This window comes from Plectropomus leopardus, chromosome 1 (assembly GCF_026936395.1).
Source record: "Plectropomus leopardus strain MGB_pleo_1.0 chromosome 1, ASM2693639v1, whole genome shotgun sequence".
Taxonomy (NCBI): Eukaryota; Metazoa; Chordata; class Actinopteri; order Perciformes; family Serranidae; genus Plectropomus; species Plectropomus leopardus.
The window spans coordinates 41,868,003-41,894,407 of NC_142176.1; the positions used below are offsets into that span (position 1 = coordinate 41,868,003).

Here is a 26,405-nt window from a genome sequence, read left to right on the forward strand (position 1 = left end):
GTCTCAAAGGGTTAAAGCTGAAAGATTGAAGATGATGACAATGATGACTGTATCTGTGAAATAGATACGGGGGTTGATGTAACCTGGATCATTGTGTTATTAGGCTGTTATACGGCACATAAATATGCATGAATTCTCACTCCTTCTTTATGGATGGAGTACTCTGAGCACATACGAGAGCGCAATGCTGCATAAAAACATCACAAACTAAAAACTTCTGGTGAGAATATGAGAGAATCCTGCTTTGTGCTTTCACCATCATCTTCTCCATCAGTGATCTACTCTCACTAACACAACATGAAATGCACAAGAAAAATCCATTTGAAGCTCATGTTTCCATGATGTCCAAGCTGCAACATCCTAGATTACCCTCAGCATCATGGGCAGTAGAGACTGGAGCTCTCTCACATTCCACCTGTCTATCTCAGCAGTCCCGACGTTTCCTTCTGCGCTCTGCTTCTGATTATCTCCTGAAAGCTGAAATGCCACTGCCTCAAATCTTAGCTCTGACGTATGTCACACATTTCCATTTGGAAGTTTCAGCATAGTAAATGTAGCCTATATACTGTAGAAAAAAATATGTGGTGGGATCACTCCACTCCAGATGAAGACCATGAGTAAAATAACATACTCATCCATGTCTTAAAATAAGATGGTAAATATCTAATGGTAGAGGCATTTGTGATGCTGACAACACAAGACAGATTATGGTTGTGTATCAGTATCTGCATGAGCCATTTTTCAACTCTCAATAGCTTATTGTGGATCTAAAAAAAGTATTTATATTCATGTGTGTGTGTGCACAGTACATGCGTGGTTGAGCACTTTGTGGGCGAATTGTGCAGCAGATTCAAACCCTTCAGCACTCTCCATCTCTCTGTTCTTCTCTCTCTCTCTCTCTCTCTGTCTCTCTACCTATCTCTCTCGCTCTCACTCCCTCTTTCTCTCTGAGTGGAGCAATAGATCCACACTTAACAGCGAGTGAAGCTCCATTCCTGAAATAGGTAGTAGATGTTCTGTTGTTCTTTCCCTCTTTTCCCGTGTCAGTGTTGGGATGTTTAGACATCCAGCCACACTGATCAGTTCCAGCTCAACTGACTTCTTTTGCTTTTGGAAAATTCTGCTAATGTCTCTGGAAGCTAATCAGCCTTTTTCCTCAACAATGTAGGAGAATTAAAAGATTTTCATGTTGTTTTAGGCATTTTCTCAGCCTTGCTTTAATATTTTTTTCTGTTTTTCCCCCAGGATAACTGTGCCAGAGTGCTGCTTGTTCGTGGAGCTGACAAAGAAGTGAAGAACTACAACAGCCAGAGTCCTTTTCAGGTAGAGTGAAACAAACATACACTCTTCTTCACTGCGGTTTGCATGTAAGCGATTATAGAATATTGATTATAGCTTTTAGGGAAACATCTTTAGCACATTTTCTTCATTTCATTTGTTTCCATGGCAACAGTGCACAATGGTCAAGGTCAGTTGCAAATGTCTTTCTGGCCAACATCAGATATGTTTCGGTTTAGCGGTGTTTAGAGGAGAACCAAAAGCGAACATCCTGCCTTGATAGCATCTGTCACTCAGCTTCCTGTGCTGAAACAAATGTTTTACACTTTTAGGGCAGAGTGTTATCTGCCAAACATTAACTCTGAGGAGCACTGAAAAAAGGTCTAGCTGCACAATTTAGAGTTTGTCTAACTTGTTCTAAAAGGAACTTTGTGGAAGAGAGCATGTAGTAAGAGCATGCAACACTTAAGAGCATGTGATGGAAAGAAGGTCCTTACATAAAACAAGGCTATCTATGCAGTAGAGAGATGCAGTTACTTTTGAAATTGCTGCTACATGACCAGAGAAAACAAAAAGAAACAACAGCAAAAAACACAAACAAAGAATGCACTGCGTCACACCAGACGTTAAACGCTCCCGCTGGTGGGTGACGTAACGGGTTGTTTGAAACGATTGCGGATGGCTGGCAAGAAATGCTCCTGAATTCCAGTAAAATGTTAAAATGAACATAGTTATAAAAAAACAACACGGTAACAGAATCTCGGGGGCTGCTTAGTTTTACCGTTTTTTTCAGCCTCTGTGTTTATTGTGTAGTATGGCACCCACTTCCTGTCCATTAACTCGCACCATTACAGCGAGACACAACACTAAAAGATGTTTCTGAAAAGATTTTAGGCAAGAAATAGGCAGTGCACACAGAATCTTGATTTATATTAAGTCATAACTGCCTAGTACTGTTTGATTGATTTCAATCCCACTGTGAGACTGAGAGACAGACAGTCTTCTGTGTCTTGATCTGTTTTTATACTCTGTCCTGTTAATACTCTATATTGTGCCCCTGGTGGTGGCACGGGTGGCTGCTGGCAATACAAAAATGTGACAGAACAGCCTGTAATTCAATAACTAGTCCCAAAGCCAGTGAAACTTAAGCTCTTTCTTATTCAAAAGTCATCAAATACCGTCGCTTTGTCAGTACTTTCAGCTTAAGATCCCGATACCAAAAGCCACCTTCTGAGTCCATGATACACCACTGGATGGTTTTAGCTGAGAACACAGCCTGACAGAAGCAGTTGTAATATTATTATATGCTGGCGGATGGCTGGACAGCACCTGCTGCGGCAGCATGATAGGCACATGGGCGTTATCCCTCATGACGAAACCTGGCGCGTCCCGATGTAAGGTTGAACGGTGTCAGGTTGAAACACTGCTGGTAACAATGTAATACAAAGAAAATGCGGATATATAGTCCTATAGGGTGGGAAGGAGGGGTGGTAGATGGCTCCGAACCCGCACTTTAATGCGGGAGTCTGGTGTTCAGTTTTTCTACTTCTCTCATTATCATGTGCCTCTTTTCCTAAATCTAACCATCCATGCCAGCATGTGTGTTGATGTCCCAGCATAGGTTTTGTTGTTTTGACAACAAAAGCACATGGCGTAATCCGACCCATGTTTGTGTTGACATCATTATAGCAGCATTCGCGTAATGTAAGGAGCAGGCACAGAAGGATACCTGGAGAGTAGTTGATACGTGTCGACTTTAAGTGAGATAGCTGCAGGATAGTGTGTTTTTTTTCGGCGTGTTTTTTTCATCAATTTCGTTGGGGGGCAGGAGGGATACCCACTGGTTAGATGGAGGGAAGTTTCCCACAGTCCATTGACACACACAACCAGCATTATTTTAATACAAATTTGGTTGAAAATTGTGTGAAAAGTGTTGTTTTTATGCTTTTTTTAAACAGCTAGAAGTCTTATTGAGATTAAAAGTAACCTGGCCAACAGGGCAGCATAAACATTGTTAAAACAATAAATACAAACAGACAAATACACACTCAACGACACACTACAATGAGTGAACACACATCCAGACAATGTCAAGAGAAAAAAAAATAGTTATGATGCATAAACAGGGACAATTTTCTACAATGATTTGAGTGGAAATTTAGGAGCAATCTTACTGACCAAGAGTGCTATTTTCTTACTTCCTTAAAATTGACTTTAATTCCCAGACAGTGATCAGCTCTGACTATTTTAGGTCCGTCTGTACATTATTGCAGAAAGAGTGGGGAGCTTATTTAACTCAGGGGATTAACATCTAGAATATTGTGAGAGTGCAGGCTGTATTTGGATTTGGGCATATGTATTTAATGTTTTTTTCACTTTCTGATTCCCAACACTTAGGAGAAAAAATTTCTACAGCAAAAAAAGCTTGTGCATAATACTTTTGGGTGATTTGTCACTCAAGATCTGTACAATTCAATTTCCATCTTGTTTTTTTCTTTTGTCTTTATGGTCTCATAACTATTTGTACATTCAAGTGACATCACTGCAGCCTAAATATTCTGATAGCCCAGGTTGTCCTGAAAAAAAAAAGATGTACATAACATCATTGTGCAAGTGCATCATTACACAAAAAGTCCAGGTGAACCAAAAGTAGGTAAAAACGGCTTAGGGCTCAGAGGGTTAACAAATAAGAAGGAAACAGCCCATAAAATGATGTATTTATGTATAAAAATTACGCCAGTGGGAAAGTGTGCACGCATATAGAGAAGTCCTTTGAGCAGCAGCATACAGAGCACATTGGTGTACAAGGTTTTCACAGACAGTCATTAAATGTAAAATAGTAGACAATATGTTACATCTTTAGGTACTGGGGTCAAGTGCATTCATAAAGAGCACATCAGCGTAATTGAATAGAGAAAAAGGAAAGTGTCCTTGCTTTAAAAGGAAGAAATGTTCTTATCAATAATAAAGTACCTAATACTTGTGATCATTTTAATTTCAACCACTTGAGCAGCTGAGAGGATGATTAAAGCAGCATTTCTTAATCAGTGGTCTAAGGATCATTGAGGGAGTTCCAGCGGTCCCCAGAAAAATGAGGAATAATTTTTATTCACTATTTAATCCATTATAGAAGTGAGCCCAATGTGATTAAGAGTCATAAGAGGCTGGTCATAGGTTGCACTTCCACCGTCTCTGTATATCAGTTTCGGGGTCCTTGACATAAACACTTGTTGAGAAAGCATCAGATTTACAGTAGTGCCTTACAATAACCGTTATTAATGATTGTGGATTGATAGGTAAATATACTTTAGTCAATACCTAATTTACCTTTAACAATGAAATGGTAATGACAAGTGCAGTTACATGGACACAAATTTCTTGTTAAAGACACTTATCCACCTAGGCATCCCATGTTAGAGGTGTTCCAGGTGCGTCCAATTGGTAGGAGGCCTCAGGGCAGACCCAGAACACGCTGGAGGGATTATATATCTCAGCTGGCCTGGGAACACCTCAGGAGCTCCCAGGAGGAGCTGGAAAGTTTTGCTGTACGCATCGAGCTAACATATTTGAACATATTTGGGTTTCTCATAAACAGCTCATTCTGCTAAAACACATAAATCGGATAGTCCAAAAATCCAATCATGAACAGGATTTTCATGTCCATGTAAACGTACTCAGCAAATACTAATTATTATGTTAATGTTGAATAATTGGTTTGTAAACTATGTCTAAATATTAATTGGTTGGCTTATATAAGTTGCATTATATATATATATATATATACGTATATCTTTAGAATATCTTGTTTAAAAGATACTTTGCCAATTTTTAGACAGATTTGTATCAAAACAATGTATGTAAATGAACTGTGGTAAACGTCCTTCCATCTATCCAGCTCCAAGATCTTGCTGCTCAGTGAAAACTCAGGCTGAAAAACAGTCAAACAGTTAAACAACCCTGATCAAATATAAACCAAGATTCTGTTAGTGAGTTACATATTTCTCAGCTCAAATGTTTTCGGAAACGTATTTTTGTTCACCCTTAAACTGTAATACGAGATCGGCGACCATTGTGTCAAACACATGATTTTGTATGACGTCACCTACCAGCTGAAGCATTTATTGGTCCAGTGCTGCACAGTGCATTCTGGTAGTCTACCTCTTGAGCAAAACGCTGTCTTTTGTCTCTGTTTCCTCAAGTTACGTAGCATCATTTTCAAAAGTATATGAATTTTTTAATTCCTTCCTTCTAGTTTTATGAAAATGCAATTTTTCCAGCAGTGAAATACTTCTTTAAATGGTTAGTATACACTATGTAGTGCATCTATCAACACTGCAACTTTATAATGGCCCTCAATATTGTTCATCGGAAGTTGAAAAAACAATTGTTAACAAATACCTAAATACTTGATGTAGTATTTAAAATATTATAACATGTGCAATGATACACTGTAAAAATATCTTAAATTATTACTTTACTAACAATTAGTAAGCATTATTAAGTGTGACCAATTAGGTTTTGAACAAAGCATTAAGTAGGCCCCATATAATCAACTGATCAATGTTATTTAAGACCCTTAGTTCATAAAAAAGTGATGCACAGTTTAAAAGAAAGTATTTAAGGTGTGTGTGTGTGTGTGTGTGTGTGTGTGCGTGTGTGCAGGCGTGCATGTGTGTGCGCGTGTGTGTGCGCTTCTAAATGTCTTCTTGTATGTTTGTGTTAATGGTTGAAGTGTGTCCATCCCCCGTCCCAGGGAAAACCCCAGCAGCACTATGAGCTGCCGAGCTGCTGTGATTGACTCATAACTTACACCTGAGTTACAAAAGAGCCTTAGTCATGCAGGCGTTTATGAAAGGCAGTCCCACAGGGTCCTCAGCTGTCCTCCTCAGCCACTCCAGTGGAGTGCTTCATTAGCTAGAGCGCTTAATAATACGCTTAATGGGTACGGTTGGAGTTTGAACATTCATCTGCTGCGCTTCTTTGCAGCCGTGGCCTAGATCCAGCTTACATTTCAGTGTTGATGTTACGTGCAGCTTTATTTATATTTGAGTGCAGTACAAGGTCCAGGATCAATAATCTGCTCTGTTGCATCATGCATTTGGAAGTGCAAACTTAGAAAGCAATCATCCGAAGAGGTTGTTCTCTGAAACATCACTTACACTGTACATTTCAAGGAAAAGTCTAAATTTAATCTCTGTTATGCAGCCCGCTCATGATGTTTGCTACTTTGGTGGTACAGGTTTGTGACAAAGCAGCAGAAAACTTTAATAAATAATTTCACATGCACACTATTGGAATGTATGCTGGTTTCGACCATGTCTATGTGGTGCTTAAATTAAACATGGAGAGATCATATACATGATCAGAACATTATTCAGCTTTCTGATTGTTTGCAGTAGTGCAGATATGTTCCTGTCTCCCAAACACCCAACAAATCTGTCCTCTTGTCATTCAGCAGTATGAAACAGTAACAGGGAATGCTTCCAGTCTGTCAGAGTGGAGATGCTTTCTGGAGCCAACATTTTGCACAAACATACAGGGAGAAATCTGTTGTAATAGAGACACAAACAGCAGTTCTTGTACTGACAGTAGCCTCAACAGCAGAACAACAAGCAGCCACTAGACATGCTGTGGACTCTCTCTTGTTTTTGAGTGGAAAAACTCGCTCTCTTGCTCTTACTATCTTTATCTCTGTTGCACTCTCCACCTACACAGGGAGCCAGGAGCTGAATCCAACAAGTTTATGCCTGTTTTCTGAGTGGCCTATGCTGCGCTCTGGAAAATGTAGGAAATCAGTAAGTGAAGTAGAAGGAGATAAAGGAAAGAAGGACAAATGCATTTAGAACAAATTACAAGTAAACAGTTTGTGGAATGCAATTCATCTCACAGAATTGTTAAAAGTGAAATAGTACAAAAGGGTGGACTTTGGTACACAACTCAACCAAAACTATGAACACCATACCCATGTGTAATTCTTTACCATGTGATTCCAAAACAATAGACATGAATCTGCTACTATAACAGCCTCTACTCTTCTGGTTTCACAATTTTCACCAGATTTTATAATTTGGCTGAAGGGATTTACTCCCATTCAGACACGAGCATCAGTTTATTTATGTCCATGTAACTGCAGTCATAGTATGTTTTTGCAAACCACAGATGTAGCAGATACATTAACACTGTCAACATCTCTGGAAAAAACAACCACATTTTGTTGCACTATCCCTCTTGGAGAAATGGTGACTGGTTGCTAAAAAACACCAATAATAGGTTGCTAAATAGTCACCAGAAACACAGTGTTGACTCTCTCAAAGCAACTAGTTTGGTCCTTTGTAGGTCTCAAATAGTGGTCTGCAGCTTGCCTAAGTGTCAAACCACCCCCTCCACCTCCTGATGAGAAGAGTTAGCTCATATACATGTTATATGAAGGTCACTTTAGGAACATTGACGTGATTTGTATAAAACATGCAAATGTAACATATTCATGAATTTCCATCTGGCGACTGAACTGCTCTGTGCACGGGGACATTATCTTGTCGAAACACGAAAGATGTAATTGGAAAAACTCTGTTTTCTAAAATATCTTTTAATGCTGTTGCATAAACATTTCTCTTTTCTGAACCAGGAAAACGGACGCAGATCAAAAGTTTAAAAGACTGTGGTGAAGAGTTTTAACTATTTTTTGGACAATTTGGATGATTTTTGTGCATTTTGGATGATTTGGAGCTTTGACATTTTTAGAATTAAAATTAGTTTCTAAGGCAGCAGGGAGAATACAATTTACAAGATCATTTTTTAAACATAGTTTAAGCAAAATGAAATTACAGTTTGTCTTTGATCCTGCTACATCATTTTGGGGCTGAAGGAGTAGTTGAGGAGTCTCACAGCCTGGGGAAAGAAGCTGCTCTGTAGTCTGGTGGTTCTGCAGCGGATACTTCTGTATCTTTTTCCAGATGGCAGCAGTGTGAACAGACTGTGGGTGGGGTGGCTGCTGTCTTTCAGTACTCTTTGGACTCTGTGCAGACACCTCACTTCACAGAGGTCACTGATGCTCTGTAGATGGGAACCAGTGATGTTCTGGGCAGTTTTAATTACCCACTGTAGAGCCTTCCTGTCCTGGGCCGTGCACGAACCATGCCAGTTGGTGATGTTTCCGGTCAGTGTGCTTTCTATTGCTCCTCTGTAGAAGTTAACCAGGATCTTGCTCTGGAATTTAGCCTTCCTAAGTTTCTGTAGGAAGTAGAGTCTTTTCTGTGTTTTTTTAACCTGGGTGGTGATGTGTGACGACCAAGATAGATTCTCAGTGATAGTAATATCAAGGAACCTATAGCTGTTCACCTGCTCCACCTCAGCTCGGCTGATGTAGACAGGAGTGTGTGTCTTTGCTTCCTTCTTTCTAAAATCAACAATCAGCTCCCTGGTTTTACTGACGTTGAGCAGTAGGTTGTCCTCTGTGCACCACTCTGCAAGATTGTTGATTTCCTCCCGGTATGAACTCTGATCGTTGTTTGTAATACAACCGATGATGGTAGTGTTTGTCTGCACACACTACAATAAGTTATAAGGAATCTTCTAAATAATATCATATAAGTTGTTTATCATAAAGGATTTCATGCCTTTTTGGAGCTACATGTGCAATAGGCCATCACATTCTTTCATTCAGGGGTCAGGAATGAGGATTCCCTCTTCACACAGTGGCTCTTTATGTCTGTGTGTAAGTTTTACAGAGTGTAAAGAGAGCGGGCACTCTGCATGCATGTCAATTCAGCTGAGGGAGCTGCTTAAAAACACTGTCATTAGGAACCAAATTAACCACTGCAAAGTGCAAATGTTAATAAAAAAGCGATTGGCACAGCTGAATGAGGCGCGCTTACATTGTGCTGCTGCGTGTGCTCTTAATTAGGACACTGTGTGGGTGTGTGGCCGTGCCATTTGATAATATCATGTGTCAGTTCAGTGTCTGTGTGACTGTGTTTGTGTGTGTGTGTGTGTGTGTGTGTGTGTACTACAGATTAGCCTGATCACCATTGTTGCATACAACAAAAGGAAAAGAATTCGAGCATAGCTGAAGCACAGAAAACTCCCATCATCCTCTCTGAGAGCCCCATTCTCCAGATAGAGGGCTTTCAAAGAGATAAAAATTAATTTTCTTTATTTAACAATCCCCTCAAACCGTTGGTCACATTCACTCCTCTTTCTCTGGCTCTCCTTTAACCTTTGTGTCTCCTCAAACAGCATTTGCATCTCTCCTATCTAACCTCTGTGCTCCTCTAAGCTTTTCATCCCCTCCATAATACCTAATTTCATTTCCGATTCTTCCTTTCGCTCCATTTTCATCTTCGCATTCTTTATATCTCTTCTGCACTTTCTCCTGAGCCATTCTTCTAATCTAATTCCTCTCCGCACTCCTCATTATATTCATTGTCTATTCTCCACTTCCTTCCTTCCCCTTTATATCCTGCCCTCTTTGCCCCCACACATTCTCTTGTTCCTCCCATTGCCTTTGGCACCTACTGTATGACAGACATGACTTCCCCCACTGCTTCTCTGTCTGCCTTATTATTTAGAGTCGCATGCAGCAAATTACAGCCACCAGTAACATGTCACATCCTACAGTATGCCAGAGTGTTGTCAAAGTATTCCAATTTGATTTCAATTCAAATATTTAAATCAGATTATTCCAGAGGCTTGTCATCAAACATTTTTGCAAAAGCAGAAGTAAACATTTCATCATGTCATATTTTTTTCAGTTTATAAAGACTATAGATGCTAACAGAGTCCATTTAACCCTTTAAAACATGGATCTCTGGCATTTAAACCTCTGAAAAGTAAGAAAATTGATTTGATTTCTCTGAAAAACACAGGGAAAGACACGATGATCAACTTGGCAATAAATATCACACAAATTGCAAAAAAGGAAGGAATGAAGCAAGGTAATAATCTGAAACTTAATTCTTTTAGTACTTTCTTGAGGTATTTTTTGTTCCTTGTTTGCCTTTTCTTTCTCACTTTTTTGTGTTTTTATTGCACATATCCAGATAAATTTACTAAGTCTCTCGTTAATTTTTGGACCTTTTCTTGTTGAGTTGGTCCACCATGGTTCTGATATAAATCAGGCCTGTTTGCTTAGGTTCAGGTTAACCTGGGTGAAATGAACAGCTGAGTTTTGGTGCCATAGAAACAGCTCTTGAGTACAACAGTCCATGAGGTGTTAGCAAGGAGACACACTCTCCACCCCCCCCATTCCCAGTCCCTCAGTGGCAATTATTAGCAGCAACAGCCCCTGAAACTAATATCACATGACTCAAAGTTAATGGAGAACATTCAGTAAGCAAACACATGCAGCAAGATTTAAAAACTGATATGGTTAGTAGAATTTGTTCCATGCCAGTGGACCAAAATGCTGACTTGCATCATCTTTACTGTCATTCATTAAAGCGAGGCTCGTCTGACTCACTGGATGTAGACTGTGGCTGTAAGCCTGCCATTGGCCAACTATTTTGGACGGTGTTCTGCCTCCCTTCTGCAATCTGTGTTAGTGTTTTCAATATCCCCCTCTGGAGTAACAACAATCTCCAAGCACGAAAATGGCACATCTTGATAAAGATTTGGATTGTACCATAAGGCATGCCTGCTTTGATCTTTTAGTAAATTGTTGTGAAGATCTACAATGAAACTTTTGAACCCATTTCTGAAAATCCCAGACTCCGTCTTGCAGGACCGTCACGCCCAACACGTACTCATCCCTACACGTCACATGGTGCTGCTCTGCAGTGACCTACTGTGTCTACTTATGATGTTTTAGGTATCCTGCTGCTTGAGCTGTTTATGCTCTGGGATGCTGTGTGATGTCAACAAATGCACATGGCTGGATAATAAATATACCTTGTACCTTGAAGCAGCATGGTCTGTAAGGATGGGTGGAATTAGGCAACAATTCACGAATGGTTGAGTTTAGGGAAAAGAGGCTCATGGTGAGGTTTAGAAAAAAAACCCCACACACAAGCGAACTCCTGACTCCAGCACGAAAGTCACTTGTTTGTGGAGCCCATCCACCTCCCCACCCTTCTGCCCTATGAGCGCACTCATGCTCCTTATATGACATGGTTACTGGCATTGTTTTCACGCTGTCCTTCCTTTTCATGCGCACGTGACTGGATCTGTCAGGCTTTGTTCTCCTGTGATGCCACATGTGCACGTTGCATGTAAGCCAGTGCCATCCAGCAGTCTGTTCTGGTTGGATGGGGAAGGTGGGTTTTGGCATCACGCTTTTATGCAGAAAGCACCGACAGAGTGGTGCTATTTGACATGTTTGGAGTGAGAATGGGCTGCCATGAGGGATATGAATCTGTTAATCAGCAGCTTTACTTTCATGGTTCAATCTCACTGCTCTCAGGCAGCTGTTACCAACAGAAAAGCCCCCAATAAACCCACTTTACAGTTAACAGACTCAGGTACATCCGGGCCACATTGCCTGTGAGAGCAGCACGTGTGCATCATAGAACATGTTTTGTTTTTGTTTGCTACAATTTGACTGTCTTCATCTGTCACAGACATGAAGAAATACAAATATATCCACTTTACTCAACCTTTCCTACTTCCCTTTCAAATTAAAAGCCCTTCTGACAACGCATATCTCAACAGAATCCTATCAGTTGTTGCCATGAGACTTTTTACAGTAAAACATTTGCCTTACTGTGTCTTGCATGGCTCCATTAATTAATGGAGTATCACACTGCCTGTGTGAACACCGCAAGCATGTTAGCCTCAGCAGTTCAGCTCAGTAGCTGTCACCTGTGCTCAAGGCTGCTGGGTGGCCCAGGTGTTGGCGCAAGCTGGTGAAGAAAGTGGATTTAGCAGCTTAGCAGGCTGGTCAAGACTAAAAAAAAGACATGAAACTGTCTCTATTAAACTTCAAGACCCGTATTCCTTGTATACCCCCCACAGGACTCCCAGAGGAATGCAGTCGTAGGCCTTTTCCAAGTCCACTAAACACATGTAGACCAGATAGGCAAACTCCCACGGCCCCCCAAGTAGCATCGCAAAGGTAAAGAGCTGATCCACTGTTCCACAACCTGGATGGAACCCGCATTGTTCTTCCTTCATCTGTTGTTCGGCAATCAGTCTGAGCCTCCTTTCAAGCACCCTGGAATAATTTTTCCCCGGAAGGCTAAGCAGGAAGGTTCTTGATTTACCGGTCCATGTATGTGCCATCCCTCACCTATGGTCATGAGCTCTGGGTAGTGACAGAAAGAATGAGATTGCAGATACAAGTGGCCAAAATGAGTTTCCTCCGCAGGGTGGGTGGGCTCAGCTTCAGAGATAAGGTGAGGAGCTCGGACATCTGGGAGGAGCTCGGAGTAGAGGGCACGACCTACTGTTAGGAGGCCCCAGGGCAGACCCAGACCATGCTGGAGGGATTATATATCTCATCTGACCTGGAAATGCCTCGGGGTCCTCCAGGAGGAGCTGGAAAGTGTTGCTGTGGAGACTGACGTCTGGAATGTTTTGCTCCGCCTGTTGCACCCATGACCAGGCCTCGAATAAGCAGAAGAAAATGGATGGATGGATGGATGGCTGGATGGTTGTCTAGTATATTAAAGTGATCTTATGGCTTGAAATGGATGTTATAAGCTCACAGGTTTTAAAATATTTTGATTTCTACAAAAAGAAAGCTGAGCAGTAAATTTGGTGGCATGTCTGCACCCTCGAGAAAACAAACACAGGAAAAAAGGTGTTTAAATGTACGAAAATACAAACTAGAAATATCTAACAAACAATGCAAGATTTAAACTATGATGAAGACTTACTTTTGTAAAGTCAGTTGTCATAAATCATCTCAATAATTACGTAATTCTGACCATTGCATTGCTCCTGTTCCTTTTCACATGACAGCCTTATGTTATCTGTGTTGCCCCTCCCCTCTCCCCTTATCACATAACCAAAATTAAGAACATGAAGACAGTTGGGTGAGATGGGGGTGCAATAAATAAGTAAAATGTAGAAAGAGAATTTAGCTAACATAAGCTGATAAAAATGAAGAGTAAAAGAAATAACTATATATAATATCAAATATGACTCTAATAAGGGAGATGATCTCATATAAAGCAGGTAGAACTCCAATAAAAGAACAAACTCTCGAATTTAAAACAGGTAAAAGTGCAAAGTATATGGAAGCGCATTAAATAGTCACATCTGGAAACTAAAACAAGACCATTATAAAATGTAGTGACCATAAGTTAAAAGTATAACACCATCAAATGATAATATTAAGGGTAGGCTTTCAAAGTGCTGGAAAGTGGATTGTAAAGAAACAAGAACTTTGGCCTCAGTACTGGAGTGTGACAAGTTTGTAAAGTTTGTAATTGAGGATGATGTACCCAGTTGTAATTGCAGCACCCAGCTCTCCGCCTCAGTAAGAACCACCGGCTCTTTTCTCCTTCCTATTTTGGACTTTTTGTACTTTATTGATCGTTAATTGATTTTCCGTCTCCTGCGTCCGCACCCCCCCTCTTTGGTTATGACCTGGCAGACATGTTGCCTCAGCAGATGTTCCGCTCGGCTGCAAGCGGCTCACAACGCCACTGCACCTCCCCCCTGGTTACTTCTGTGTTATACACAACCCGCTGTATCCATGACAACCAGGGGAGAAGAGGAGAAGAATGGATGCGGGGGCGGTGATGGTGGTGCTGACAGTAGTGGTGGTGATGGTGGGCGGTGGAATGATAATGAGGGATGAATTGGGACTACATTTCTCATTGCTTATTGGTTACCCTGGTTATATTTAATATTTTATCATCAATTAAAATGAAACTTCAAAGCATCCAACAGGAACCCTCTGTTGCCCTCCGTCACCTCTGTGCTGGACAAACTTTGACAAGAACTCCGCTACCTCTCTAGTAGTTAACTTAACCCTTTAGGGCCCACTTTAATATTATACACACTCGTATCGCTTTGCGATTACAGTCCTTCAGCGAGTGTTCTAAACGTCAGTGACCTGCACTGTGATTGCTAGGGACCTTATCTGGAGCTCATGGCTTCCTTTCCACTGCTGTTAGAGACACTGTTGTCCCTCCAGGGGGGACATACAGAGGCTTCCAGTGGGTCAGGAACCCACAGTGTTCCCATGATTTCTGCTGGTGTCTCACACCTTATTGCATGCTTTTATCCTCTTAAAAGCTCAGTTTTTCCATTTATAAAAACTTAACTTGTTGGAAGTGGACCCCACCACACAGCATTTTTTTTGGAATGTTTCTGTTGTTTGCAAGTGACAAACAGGCTAGGCGGGTTTCCATTCCAAATTTGCACAGTCCTTTAGCGATATTTTCTACTGAAAGATGTTCCTCTGCCGAGAACATTCCGAGAAGCATGGTGATGGATGTTCAAAACATCAGCTGCTTTATTTCTATTGCAGCCACCACACTAGCTGTCATTATTTATAATCCAAGGCCACGTAGGTGTGTTACGGAGCCATAATGGAAAGGCGAGCCCTTAGGAGCGGCCACGTATAAGGGATTTCTGGATTTCGATATTTGCGACTGCTTGTTGAAGCCCCTCTCCACCATGTCTACTTGGAGGTCTTGATAAATAAGACCTCTGTCTCTTCCTCTGTCCACACGTTTTTTAGAACGTCATGTGACTTTTTGTTGTACATCATGCAAATTATAAAAGCCAAAAAAGTGTTTTCAATTGGGCATATTTCATATTCACAATTTCAATTTGCACAAGTTGATGGTTGATGTAAAACTACCTAATGAAGAGCAGTTAATTGTTTCCCCGCTGGTTTAAGCAAACCTTCATTGTGCTCTGTCTCTATCTCCTGAAATGTCTGTACTCCTCCTTTGGGCCAATCACTAACAAATAGACATACATTTTTTTCTATTGTTGGGCTAATCAGTGCCCTCTGAAATACACTTTGAGTGATGGCTATCATCACTCCCCTACTTTGAGGAAAAAACAATCGGCAGCTTCTGAGTTATAGTGTAAACTAGTGCTCATATAGCACCAATAATCACTACTTTTGTCCTTTATAATCCTTTTATATTAAAGGAGCATTCCACCAAAGTATTAACAGAAAGCCTTTATTACAAACTGGATGTATGGCAGAGTTTGACCAAAACTAGAAACTAAAAGTACACAAGACATCTATTGCAAGTCTGTCTGTCCAGGGAGACGGATCGCTCTGCTTGTATCTGCGACCCCTTCACCTCTTCCTGAAGCTTCTTCCAGTTTTTCCCCTGTTTAAAGTATTTCGATATCAATATCATCGATATCATCGGTGAGGGTGTCTGCTGCTTTACTGCCACAAAACAGTTTTCGGTGTGTGTTCCTGTTAGGATAGCTGTCGTGTCCAATATGCAAAGAATCAGAGATATTCAGAGCACTTTTTCTTTATTGTGATGAGAGGCAAATTGTTACCACTTAAGCAATATCTTAAAGTTACACGTTTTTATGCCACAGTAGAAATGACGACTTCATCTCTCGCTATGTCACTTCCTCCTGACGTGTCACTCTGTCCCCTCCACCGAGCCTGTGCCGGGATCAGAGCTCCTGTAGGAGAATAGCCTGCCATAGATTTATCACACATCCCAGCATGCACTATGGGAGATCCTCAGAGTGAGTGGGAGATCCAGCCAGCATTCATCCAGAAGGATATGTCCCCCTCCTCCATCTCCCGCCACATGAAACAACACATTTGCTGCCATGAAGATTGCATTTATGGACTCACAGTTCAGTTCAAAGGAAATATGGAATATATTGTGTTTTAATGCAGCGTGCTGAAAAATTTAAGAGGATCTGTACTGGCAGAAAACATCTCAGTTAGAGGCTCCCAGGGGCTTTTTCTCTCAGATATGCTGTGTTTTTTATTTATATGGAGAAAGGGTCAACTGTGGAGGGAGGGAGCAGAGTATTACTACTGAGCCAACTCCGCTTTAATAAAACACCTCTCTGTCACTTCCTCCTCAATATTCGTTCTGCAGGAATCAGAGCTTATGCTTATATAATGCTGCTGGGTTTCCCTTGAGGTCTGTATGCAGGCCCATGTGTGTGTGTGTGTGTGTGTGTGTGTGTGCGTGTGTGTGTGTGTGTGTGTGTGTGTGTGTGTGTGTGTGTGTGTCTGCATGTGTGAATATGTGCAACATGTCAGTGGAAAATGAACCTGACTGTGTGTTTTCCCCTGACTTGGCATATTGTAAGCCCTGTAAGCCCTGCCAGCTCTGCTGCTGCACAAACACGGTGCACAGCAACATGTCAACAGCAGCAGCTGATCTGGGTCATTGACAGTCAAACTACCTCTCAGCCAGCTCGCCAAGAAATCCCTTTACTGCCCCCTGCTGGAAACACACGCACCATGCTGATATGTGTGATGCGGTCAGCTGGTCAGAACTTCAGATGTAAAATTACTTTCACCCTTTGAAACCTGAATAAAATTGGCTTGATTTCTTTCAAAAATGGAAAGAAGGCTATGATCTACTTGACAAGAAGAAATGACCACCTGTTATGTCTCGGGGAAACATGGACATGGCATGCTGTGTGACTCTGTTTTTCCACTCCCAAGAAATGCCAGCGGCACAATGGTTATCAGAAACAAAAGCTCACAGTTTATTTGACCCTCGTCCTTGATTCTCATTTTATTTCTTTAACAATATTTCACTGACTAAATTACAGTTTGACCAAACACATGACAACAACAATACACACACAACAATTAACACAAACTCAAAGACCATCTAATACCGAAAGAATTATTTATAATCTTAAGAAGTTGAGAAAATAAAGTACCTGGAAAATTATTGATTAAATCACAAGAAAAAAACATATAAGTCAAAATCCATTTCACATCTTCAAGACCATCAAAAGTATATATTATAAATAGTGTTCTACTATATTCCTTGTTAAAACAAATACAATCTTTACTTTTTGTGAAAACTCATGTATTACCTTTAGAAATAAAAAAACTTGTTAATGAATTCCACGCCACTATTGCTGGATAACGCACTGTCCTCTGTTAAACAAGTTCTACAGGGAGGGAACAGAAAGCCTCTCCTTGACCACTGTTGACTTGAATAATGATGTCCGTCTGACTGGAGTTTTAGTTGTGATGATATTCCTAATAAAACTCATTAAAGATAGTGCAACCTACTTTTCACACTTAAGCAGGCCACACGGTTATTCATCAAACTTACTCTTGTTCTGTATGGGCAGCAAGGTTATGAAATGCCTAAATCAACAAACATAAATACAATTCTTTGTCCTTAAACTGACCTACTGTAGAAAAACTGAATATTTACAACCAGCAGAACTGCTAATCTGCAAGCCACAAATGACCACTATAAACTAATCAAATGGCTCATCTACACCAAACAAGCTGAAAAAGTCAAATCATGCTAATCACTCTAACAAATGGCTTGCCCCCAGATCTACACACAAATCAAACAACCTCACTACAGGCTTTGCTGATGGTGGAAGATGAGAAGGGAGATCTTCTGACAGCCTGAGTTTAAAAAGGCATCTGATTCCATTCGGGCCAATCTGATACCAGCAGTCCCCTTCGAAGCAGCCAATCAGAGCACACAACCTGCCTTCCAACATCCACTGACACTCAAACACATGCACACACACTCAGAGGGGAGGAGGTCACAGCAGCAGAAAAGAAAACTCATCCATACAAAAATGACCCAGGGTCAAAACACCCCAAAATAGCACAAAAAAAAAGAAAAGAAAAGAGATAAAAGTAAAAAACAGTAAAATATACAACAGAATTACCTGAAAAATAAAAATAAAAATAAAATAAAATAAAAATGGGGTGCCCAGTGGCTCAGTGGTTAGAGCAGGCACCCCATGTATAGAGGCTGTGTCCTCGCCACAGCGGCCACAGGTTCGATTCCGGCCTCAGCCCTTTGCTGCATGTCATCCCCTCTCTCTCCCTCTTTCACGCTTGTGCTGTCCTACCAATTAAAGGCAAAATGCCCAAAAAAAATCTTACAAAAAACAAAAATAAATAAAAATAAAATTGTCAAATATATATATATATATATATATACACAGTGGGTACAGAAAGTATTCAGACCCCCTTAAATTTTTCACTCTTTGTTATATGGCAGCCATTTGCCAAAATCATTTAAGTTCTTTTTTTTTCCTCATTAATGTACACACAGCACCCCATATTGACAGAAAAACACAATTGTTGACATTTTTGAAGATTTATTAAAAAAGAAAAACTGAAATATCACATGGTCATAAGTATTCAGACCCTTTGCTCAGTATTTAGTAGAAGCACCCTTTTGAGCTAATACAGCCATGAGTCTTTTTGGGAATGATGCAACAAGCTTTTCACACCTGGATTTGGGGATCCTCTGCCATTCCTCCTTGCAGATCCTCTCCAGTTCTGTCAGGTTGGATGGTGAACGTTGGTGGACAGCCATTTTCAGGTCTCTCCAGAGATGCTCAATTGGGTTTAAGTCAGGGCTCTGGCTGGGCCATTCAAGAACAGTCACGGAGTTGTTGTGAAGCCACTCCTTCGTTATTTTAGCTGTGTGCTTAGGGTCATTGTCTTGTTGGAAGGTGAACCTTCGGCCGAGTCTGAGGTCCTGAGCACTCTGGAGAAGGTTTTCGTCCAGGATATCCCTGTACTTGGCCGCATTCATCTTTCCTTCGATTGCAACCAGTCGTCCTGTCCCTGCAGCTGAAAAACACCCCCACAGCATGATGCTGCCACCACCATGCTTCACTGTTGGGACTGTGCTGGACAGGTGATGAGCAGTGCCTGGTGTTCTCCACACATACCGCTTAGAATTAAGGCCAAAAAGTTCTATCTTGGTCTCATCAGACCAGAGAATCTTATTTCTCACCATCTTGGAGTCCTTCAGGTGTTTTTTTAGCAAACTCCATGCGGGCTTTCATGCGTCTTGCACTGAGGAGAGGCTTCCGTCGGGCCACTCTGCCATAAAGCCCCGACTGGTGGAGGGCTGCAGTGATGGTTGACTTTCTACAACTTTCTCCCATCTCCCGACTGCATCTCTGGAGCTCAGCCACAGTGATCTTTGGGTTCCTCTTTACCTCTCTCATGTAGTGGACTGCCTTGGCGTGGTCATTACATTTTTCCTCTGAGGAACTCCAGAGCTCAATGTCCCCTGGGCAAGTGGGGGACATGTCAAGAGACACTGTTTTACGAACCCAAAACATCCAACAGGGGGTTGTTAATTAACTTAACTTATACTCCCTGGGGATGTCTGCAAACACGCTCTGCCTTTTTAAGCCACGGGAAAGTGTCAGTATCTGACACCCTCCATCCTGACATATGGTGGAAGGTAAAGCACTCCGAAGGCCCCATCAGCATGTCACAGAATGTAAGGCATCTGAATGACCTCCTGGGGTCACCCAGGCAATACCAAAGAACCATCGTATTGCCTCCCCTGCTGAGATAACCAACTGGTCGAACATTGGGTAAAGCCATTATATAACCCTGTGTTGTGATAAACATCTGACAGAATGACTTGGACCAAGGTTGTAAGTTAAAATTTCCCTTTCTTCCCTAATCTTTGTGACTGGGGGTGAGGTTGTCTCCCTGCTTCAGTAAACAGATAGGAGCACCTCCCATTCTTTTCATCTCATGTAATTTGAATGAGTTAGGTAAAGTACGTTTTATTCCCCTTTGTTATAATGGAGCTATACTGCCATCTAGTGGTCTTAGTTATTAGTAAGCTCGTAACCAACTTTGTAGTTACATCGTATTTTGAATTCATTGTATAATGTTAAAAGTAATCCTATAAGTAATCACCAAGTTTCTTAGGATCCATGGTACAATGTTATGTTATGCGTGGTCATTTCACAAAATTGAGCAAGGGATCTTCAGAATCATGTGTTACGTTATAAATTACTTTTAGGTCTCCTAACATGCATTTGAAGTTACTGTGTGAGACTATAGTGGTGAGGAGATACGTGAATTTATACACCACGGGTTAGGTCGCGTAATTCGTCATAAAGTTCATTAACATAAATGTCTCCTAAATTACATTAGGTCTTTTAGAAACTTATACCAGATGTGCGATCGCTCGGTGCAAAAGTTAACTAACTCCGCCTTCCATCCGCACCCCCAAATCAAAAGATAAAAACTGAGTGACTCTCTCTAAGTCAGCCTCTCGCTCTCTCTCTCTCTCTAAGCTCTCTCTTCTCAAGGCTTCTCCTCTTCTCTCTTCTGAAGTTTTTCTTCGCTCCTTTTTACCGCGGTGCGTCTCGTGCATCCGCGCTCGCAACTTTTCTTTTCTTCAATTTTATAAGCGGAGCCGCAACAGCTCACCAGAGCTTTGCTGAACTTTAACTTTTGAAGCCATTTTCTTTTAAATCTCTTTGACGCTTTTCTTTATACCAGTTTTTGGTCAGTAAAGACACTTTTGGTAATTCGTTTTTAAGTAAAATCAAATTTAAAGTGACTCCCTCAGACCAGTGGGATTACTTTGATTATTTCTGCGAGTTTTAATTGAGAAGGACACTCCGCGATTCGCCATCAACTCTGCCACGGATCTAGAAGCAACACCTGCTGCACAAACTATCAGCATCCGTTGCCTGCCCTTAAGGACTTTGTTTAAAGACTTTTACCGGTTCGCTGAGGCGAACACCGAGTCCAGTTAAAGACCGCCGCACACCGACTCCACCTGCCCGGCCGCCGCCGCCTTTCAGCGGGTCACCTCGTCTGGAAGACGCGCCGCAGCTATCTCCTGGAGTGACGCGAGGACCTGGACCTCCCCGGAGAAGTCTAATCAAGTCGACAAAAGTAGGCAGAATAACATTTTCTAGTGATCAGAGTTGATGTCGCATAGCGAAGCTTTAATGCCAAACTTCTAAATTCTACGTCACCGTTCAGTGCGCATCCACGCTTGATGGTCACGTATTTCCTCCACTATCATCCATAATTAATTATGTACATCACCTGAACATACATCACGTAGGTTCCCTTTTATGTGTTCTCTGTCCTTTTATATGTCATATTATTTCATCTATTTACTCTTCATTTCATTAGTCTAAATAAATTATCCTCATTTATCGCCAAGTCGTTGTCTGTGGATATTATTTCATGAGAGAAACAAGATCAATGTATACAGAATAAACGGTACAGATTATGAGATTGATTAAAGTAATGACATGTCTTAACACTGTCACAATTTAAGATTTCATTTTCTCCTGAATGGAGAATGGTGCCCCTTTTACTTTAACGAATGCAAAATCCAAATTTTAACGTAGTTATTAATAACCGCTACACTCACCAAGGCTCTTCTCCCCCGATTGCTGGATTGCGGACGGCCAGCTCTAGGAAGGGTTCTGGTCGTCCCAAACATCTTCCATTTAAGGATTATGGAGGCCACTGTGCTCTTAGGAACCTTAAATGCAGCAGAAATTTTTTGTAACCTCAGCCAGATCTGTGCCTTGCCACAATTCTGTCTCTGAGCTCTTCAAGCAGGTCCTTTGACCTCATGATTCTCATTTGCTCTGACATGCACTGTGAGGTCTTATATAGACAGGTGTGTGGCTTTCCTAATCAAGTCCAGTCGGTATAATAAAATACAGCTGGACTCCAATGAAGGTGTAGAACCATCTCAAGGATGATCAGAGGAAATGGACAGCACCTGAGTTAAATATATGAGTGTCACAGCAAAGGGTCTGAATACTTATGACCATGTGATATTTCAGTGTTTCTTTTTTAATAAATCTGCAAAAATGTCAACAATTCTGTGTTTTTCTGTCAATATGGGGTGCTGTGTGTACATTAATGAGGAAAAAAATGAACTTAAATGATTTTAGCAAATGGCTGCTTTGCTGGCTAGAAAGTCAACCATCACTGCAGCCCTCCACCAGTCGGGGCTTTATGGCAGAGTGGCCCGACGGAAGCCTCTCCTCAGTGCAAGACGCATGAAAGCCTGCATGGAGTTTGCTAAAAAACACCTGATGGACTCCAAGATGGTGAGAAATAAGGTTCTCTGGTCTGATGAGACCAAGATAGAACTTTTTGGCCTTAATTCTAAGCGGTATGTGTGGAGAACACCAGGCACTGCTCATCACCTGTCCAACACAGTCCCAACAGTGAAGCATGGTGGTGGCAGCATCATGCTGTGGGGGTGTTTTTCAGCTGCAGGGACAGGACGACTGGTTGCAATCGAAGGAAAGATGAATGCGGCCAAGTACAGGGATATCCTGGACGAAAACCTTCTCCAGAGTGCTCAGGACCTCAGACTCGGCCGAAGGTTCACCTTCCAACAAGACAATGACCCTAAGCACACAGCTAAAATAACGAAGGAGTGGCTTCACAACAACTCCGTGACTGTTCTTGAATGGCCCAGCCAGAGCCGTGACTTAAACCCAATTGAGCATCTCTGGAGAGACCTGAAAATGGTTGTCCACCAACGTTCACCATCCAACCTGACAGAACTGGAGAGGATCTGCAAGGAGGAATGGCAGAGGATCCCCAAATCCAGGTGTGAAAAACTTGTTGCATCATTCCCAAAAAGACTCATGGCTGTATTAGCTCAAAAGGGTGCTTCTACTAAATACTGAGCAAAGGGTCTGAATACTTATGACCATGTGATATTTCTTCTTTTTGTGATTTTTCTTTTTTAATAAATCTTCAAAAATGTCAACAATTATGTGTTTTTCTGTCAATATCGGGTGCTGTGTGTACATTAATGAGGAAAAAAAAAGAACTTAAATGATTTTAGCAAATGGCTGCCATATAACAAAGAGTGAAAAATTTAAGGGGGTCTGAATACTTTCCGTACCCACTGTATATAGAATTATGATGATTTTTATAATCATCATAATTATATAAGGTTTACATAAGGTTTGAATACTTGAATACTACTGGACGTAAGCACAAGAAGTTGATGTCAGTCTTTGTTTCAAAGGGTTAATTTGGCAAAAAGAAATGGAAATATAATTCAGCATTTAAACAAATTGCACAACAGTCAGACATCAATCAGATCCCAACTGTACGATATCATAAAATTATGAAAGTAACCAAAATAATGCCATGCTTATTACTGATGTCCTTGGCACTTCTGAATTATGTTTTTTTATTTATTTGAGAATGAAAAATGGAAATAGTAGTTTATCTAAATAATCATACCTCAGGGTCCACCTACAGTATGAGCTTTGTTTCAGTGCTGTCTATCACATGTTCTTGCACTTTAAATGTTAACATGGTTAACATTTCAATAATACGGCGAGAAGGCAATGAGCAACTTAACGAGACATGGCCCAAAAACTAGCAAAAAAAAATTTTTTTTAAAAAGGTACAAGATAATCACCTGAAAATGTGAAAAAAAGGTGGAAAAACAAAAGTGCTATTTGTTCAATATTTTTAGATTTTGTTTGTAACATTTTTGTAAATATACAGTCATTTTAAAAGGGGGAAATATTCCCTTTCTTTTAGATAACTTTGTCATAATCTGACCCTCATTTTAAACATAATGTCTCACTTCATTGTTTTGCTGACGACATACAAATTTGTATGCCGTTGAAATTAAAAAGTAAGGGTTCACTGCAGCCTTTACTCAATTATCTAAGAGACATTAAAACTTGGATGAGCTTAAAGTTTCTGAATCTGGGCTGCTTGATGTGAGCTCTCTTGGCCCTCTTACCTCTAGTTTGCATTCTTCTGTGAAGAGTCTTGGTGTATTCTTTGATAATACTTTTAAATTTGACAAGCAGATCTCTTCAATAGTAAAGTCCAGTGTCTATCAGCTGAAGCTGGTAGCCAAAGTGAAAGACTATCTCCCTCTTAAGGTTTTAGAGAGGTTGATACACGCCTTCATAACAGTTCGTCTGGACTACTGTAATTCCTTATATGTTGGTTTGGACCAGTCGTCCATCCAACGTCTGCAGCTGGTCCAAAATGCGGCCACTCACCTCCTAACAGGCTCTAAAAAGAAGAACCACATTAACCCTGTGCTGCGTTCACTGCACTGGATCCCTGTTCACTACAGAATTGATTTTAAGATCTTGTTTTTAACTTTAAAAACACTTAATGGTTTGGCACCACCTTATTTATGTGAACTGCTTCATGTTCATGCTCCATCCAGAGCACTGAGGTCTTCGAACCAGCTGCTCCTGGATGTGCCTAAAACAAGGCTTAAAACCAGGGGAGATCGAGCCTTCGCTGTAGCTTCACCAAACCGTGGAACTGCCTACCACTTAAAATCACATCTGATTTAAATTTTTGTTGAAGACACATCTTTCTCCCTGGCCTTTGTTTAAGAGGAAAATGTTTTTATCCCAACAGATTTCACTGTTTTTGTTGATATTGACGATAATTTTGATGTTGTTTTAGGTTGTGTGATGTATTCTATTTGCCTTTTTACCCTGTAAAGCACATTGGTCAACCTGGTTTTGAACATGCTATATAAATAAAGTTGACTTGACTTGACTTGACTTAAAACTAATTAATCATATTAGTTTAACCAATTTCTTGCAATCTGCAGGACATTTCTTACCCAATTGGTTGTTGCCTTTTTTCCCCATGTTTTCAAAAAAATCAGACCAATTAGCTCAGGTTTCAAAGGGTCACATAGCTTGTGAAAGGCTATTGACAGTGGCATACCAAAAAAAAAAAAAAAAAAAGAAGTTATCAAGTTGTCAGGTTTCAAAGGGTTAATGAAGAAAGTGTATGTGGAACTTGTACTAAATGAGTTTGTTGACCAACCTTATTATGTCAGATATTGATTGATGTATTGGGATTTTTGCAGCTATAAATGTATCCAGGAAAGCACAAGAAAGAAAAGAGAAAATTCAGGGGCGAAAAAAACTTAATTTTGTGTGACAGAAATATATTTTTTATTTATTCAGTTATCTGGCCATCCCTCAGGTTTATCTTGGGAAGTTGGGAAGCACTGTCCTTTATAGCCTTAAATACAAAAAGTGGAGAAAAAGTGTTACACCAGTTTAGTTTTTTTGCCTTTTGAACAATAAATGAGATTGAGATCAAGATAAGATCAGCATCTCTGCAGTCTGTCCAGCCTCCGTCTGTGTGCAACAGAAAACCTTGAAAACAGAAGCTCACTCTCTCTGCTTCACATAAACATGTGACTTTGCATGTGCTCGCTGTGTGCATGCCATCATGTCATGTGTGAATCTTGACTTGTACACGTGTGTGTGTGTGTGTGTGTGTGTGTGTGTGTGTGTGTGTGTGTGTGTGTGTGTGTGTGTGTTTCAAAGATTACCAGATTTCTGGCTACAGATGATTAAAGCCATGAAGATTGGATTTTTACAAAGTTCAAAGTCAGTGTTCAAAGTGGAGGAAATGGCTCACATTATTGTGATTAAGTGGTTCTTTCTTGTTGGAGTACTTTCTAAAATCAGTGAAATTGTTTTCACTTCAGTATTATACTCAGCTGCTTTTGGGAGTGTTTACGGCATCATCTGTCTTTCATTAAAGTCACTTTGTGGAAAAGCTTTCATACATAGAGAGAGCATTACCTAGTTAATGATGGGTTTATGGTTTTATTGAAATGACCTGTTACTCATAATAGTCAATAAGAAGCTGCTACTATATAATTGCATGTTTTAAAGGAGACCTATTATGCTTGTCCTTATTTTCTGTGGTATATGTAATATTACAGTGATGGATGTGCACATTAAATGAGGCCATAGTTGGAAATAATGTGAACCAAACCCTCTGGCTTCAGACCATACTGAATACACTGCTTTCAGCAGTTTTTACTACTTTGGTCATTTTTAATGAGAGAAAGTGCCATGCTCAGTCATTCCCCAGCTGCAAGTGCATTGCTACATATAGCTTCATGCTAACATCGGGGCAACATGTAATCTTGGTTGTTGTTATTCCCTTCTGATTTCTGGTCATATTCCTGAAGGATTATGTCCAGCTGTGAAGATTTTGGTTTTTATTGGTTTTATGGGAGAAAGTGCAGCTAAAGGCTCCATAGTCATTCTCTGCCTGCAAGTACACTGCTACATGTAGGGATATGCTACATCAGGGCAACATGTGGTCTTGGTTGCTGGTGTTGTTAATTTCTCCCTGATTCCAATCATATCTCTGCTGCAATATGTCTGGCTGTAACGTCATTTATTGTTTATTAGGTTTTTTTTACAATACAAAGTACTCTGTCACAGTCATTCCT

General features: G+C 40.7%; 1 protein-coding gene across 5 annotated transcripts in view; it reads left to right on the forward strand.

The window, feature by feature from the left end:
* Positions 1-26,405, forward strand: part of LOC121942216 (SH3 and multiple ankyrin repeat domains protein 2-like) — a 337,093-nt gene that overhangs the window by 143,350 nt on the left and 167,338 nt on the right. For all 5 annotated transcript variants that reach the window (XM_088081324.1, XM_088081305.1, XM_088081308.1 and 2 more), the window contains one exon: positions 1,246-1,323. In XM_088081324.1, coding sequence (XP_087937450.1) covers positions 1,246-1,323 — 78 coding nt within the window. The remainder of the gene's footprint in view (positions 1-1,245; positions 1,324-26,405) is intronic.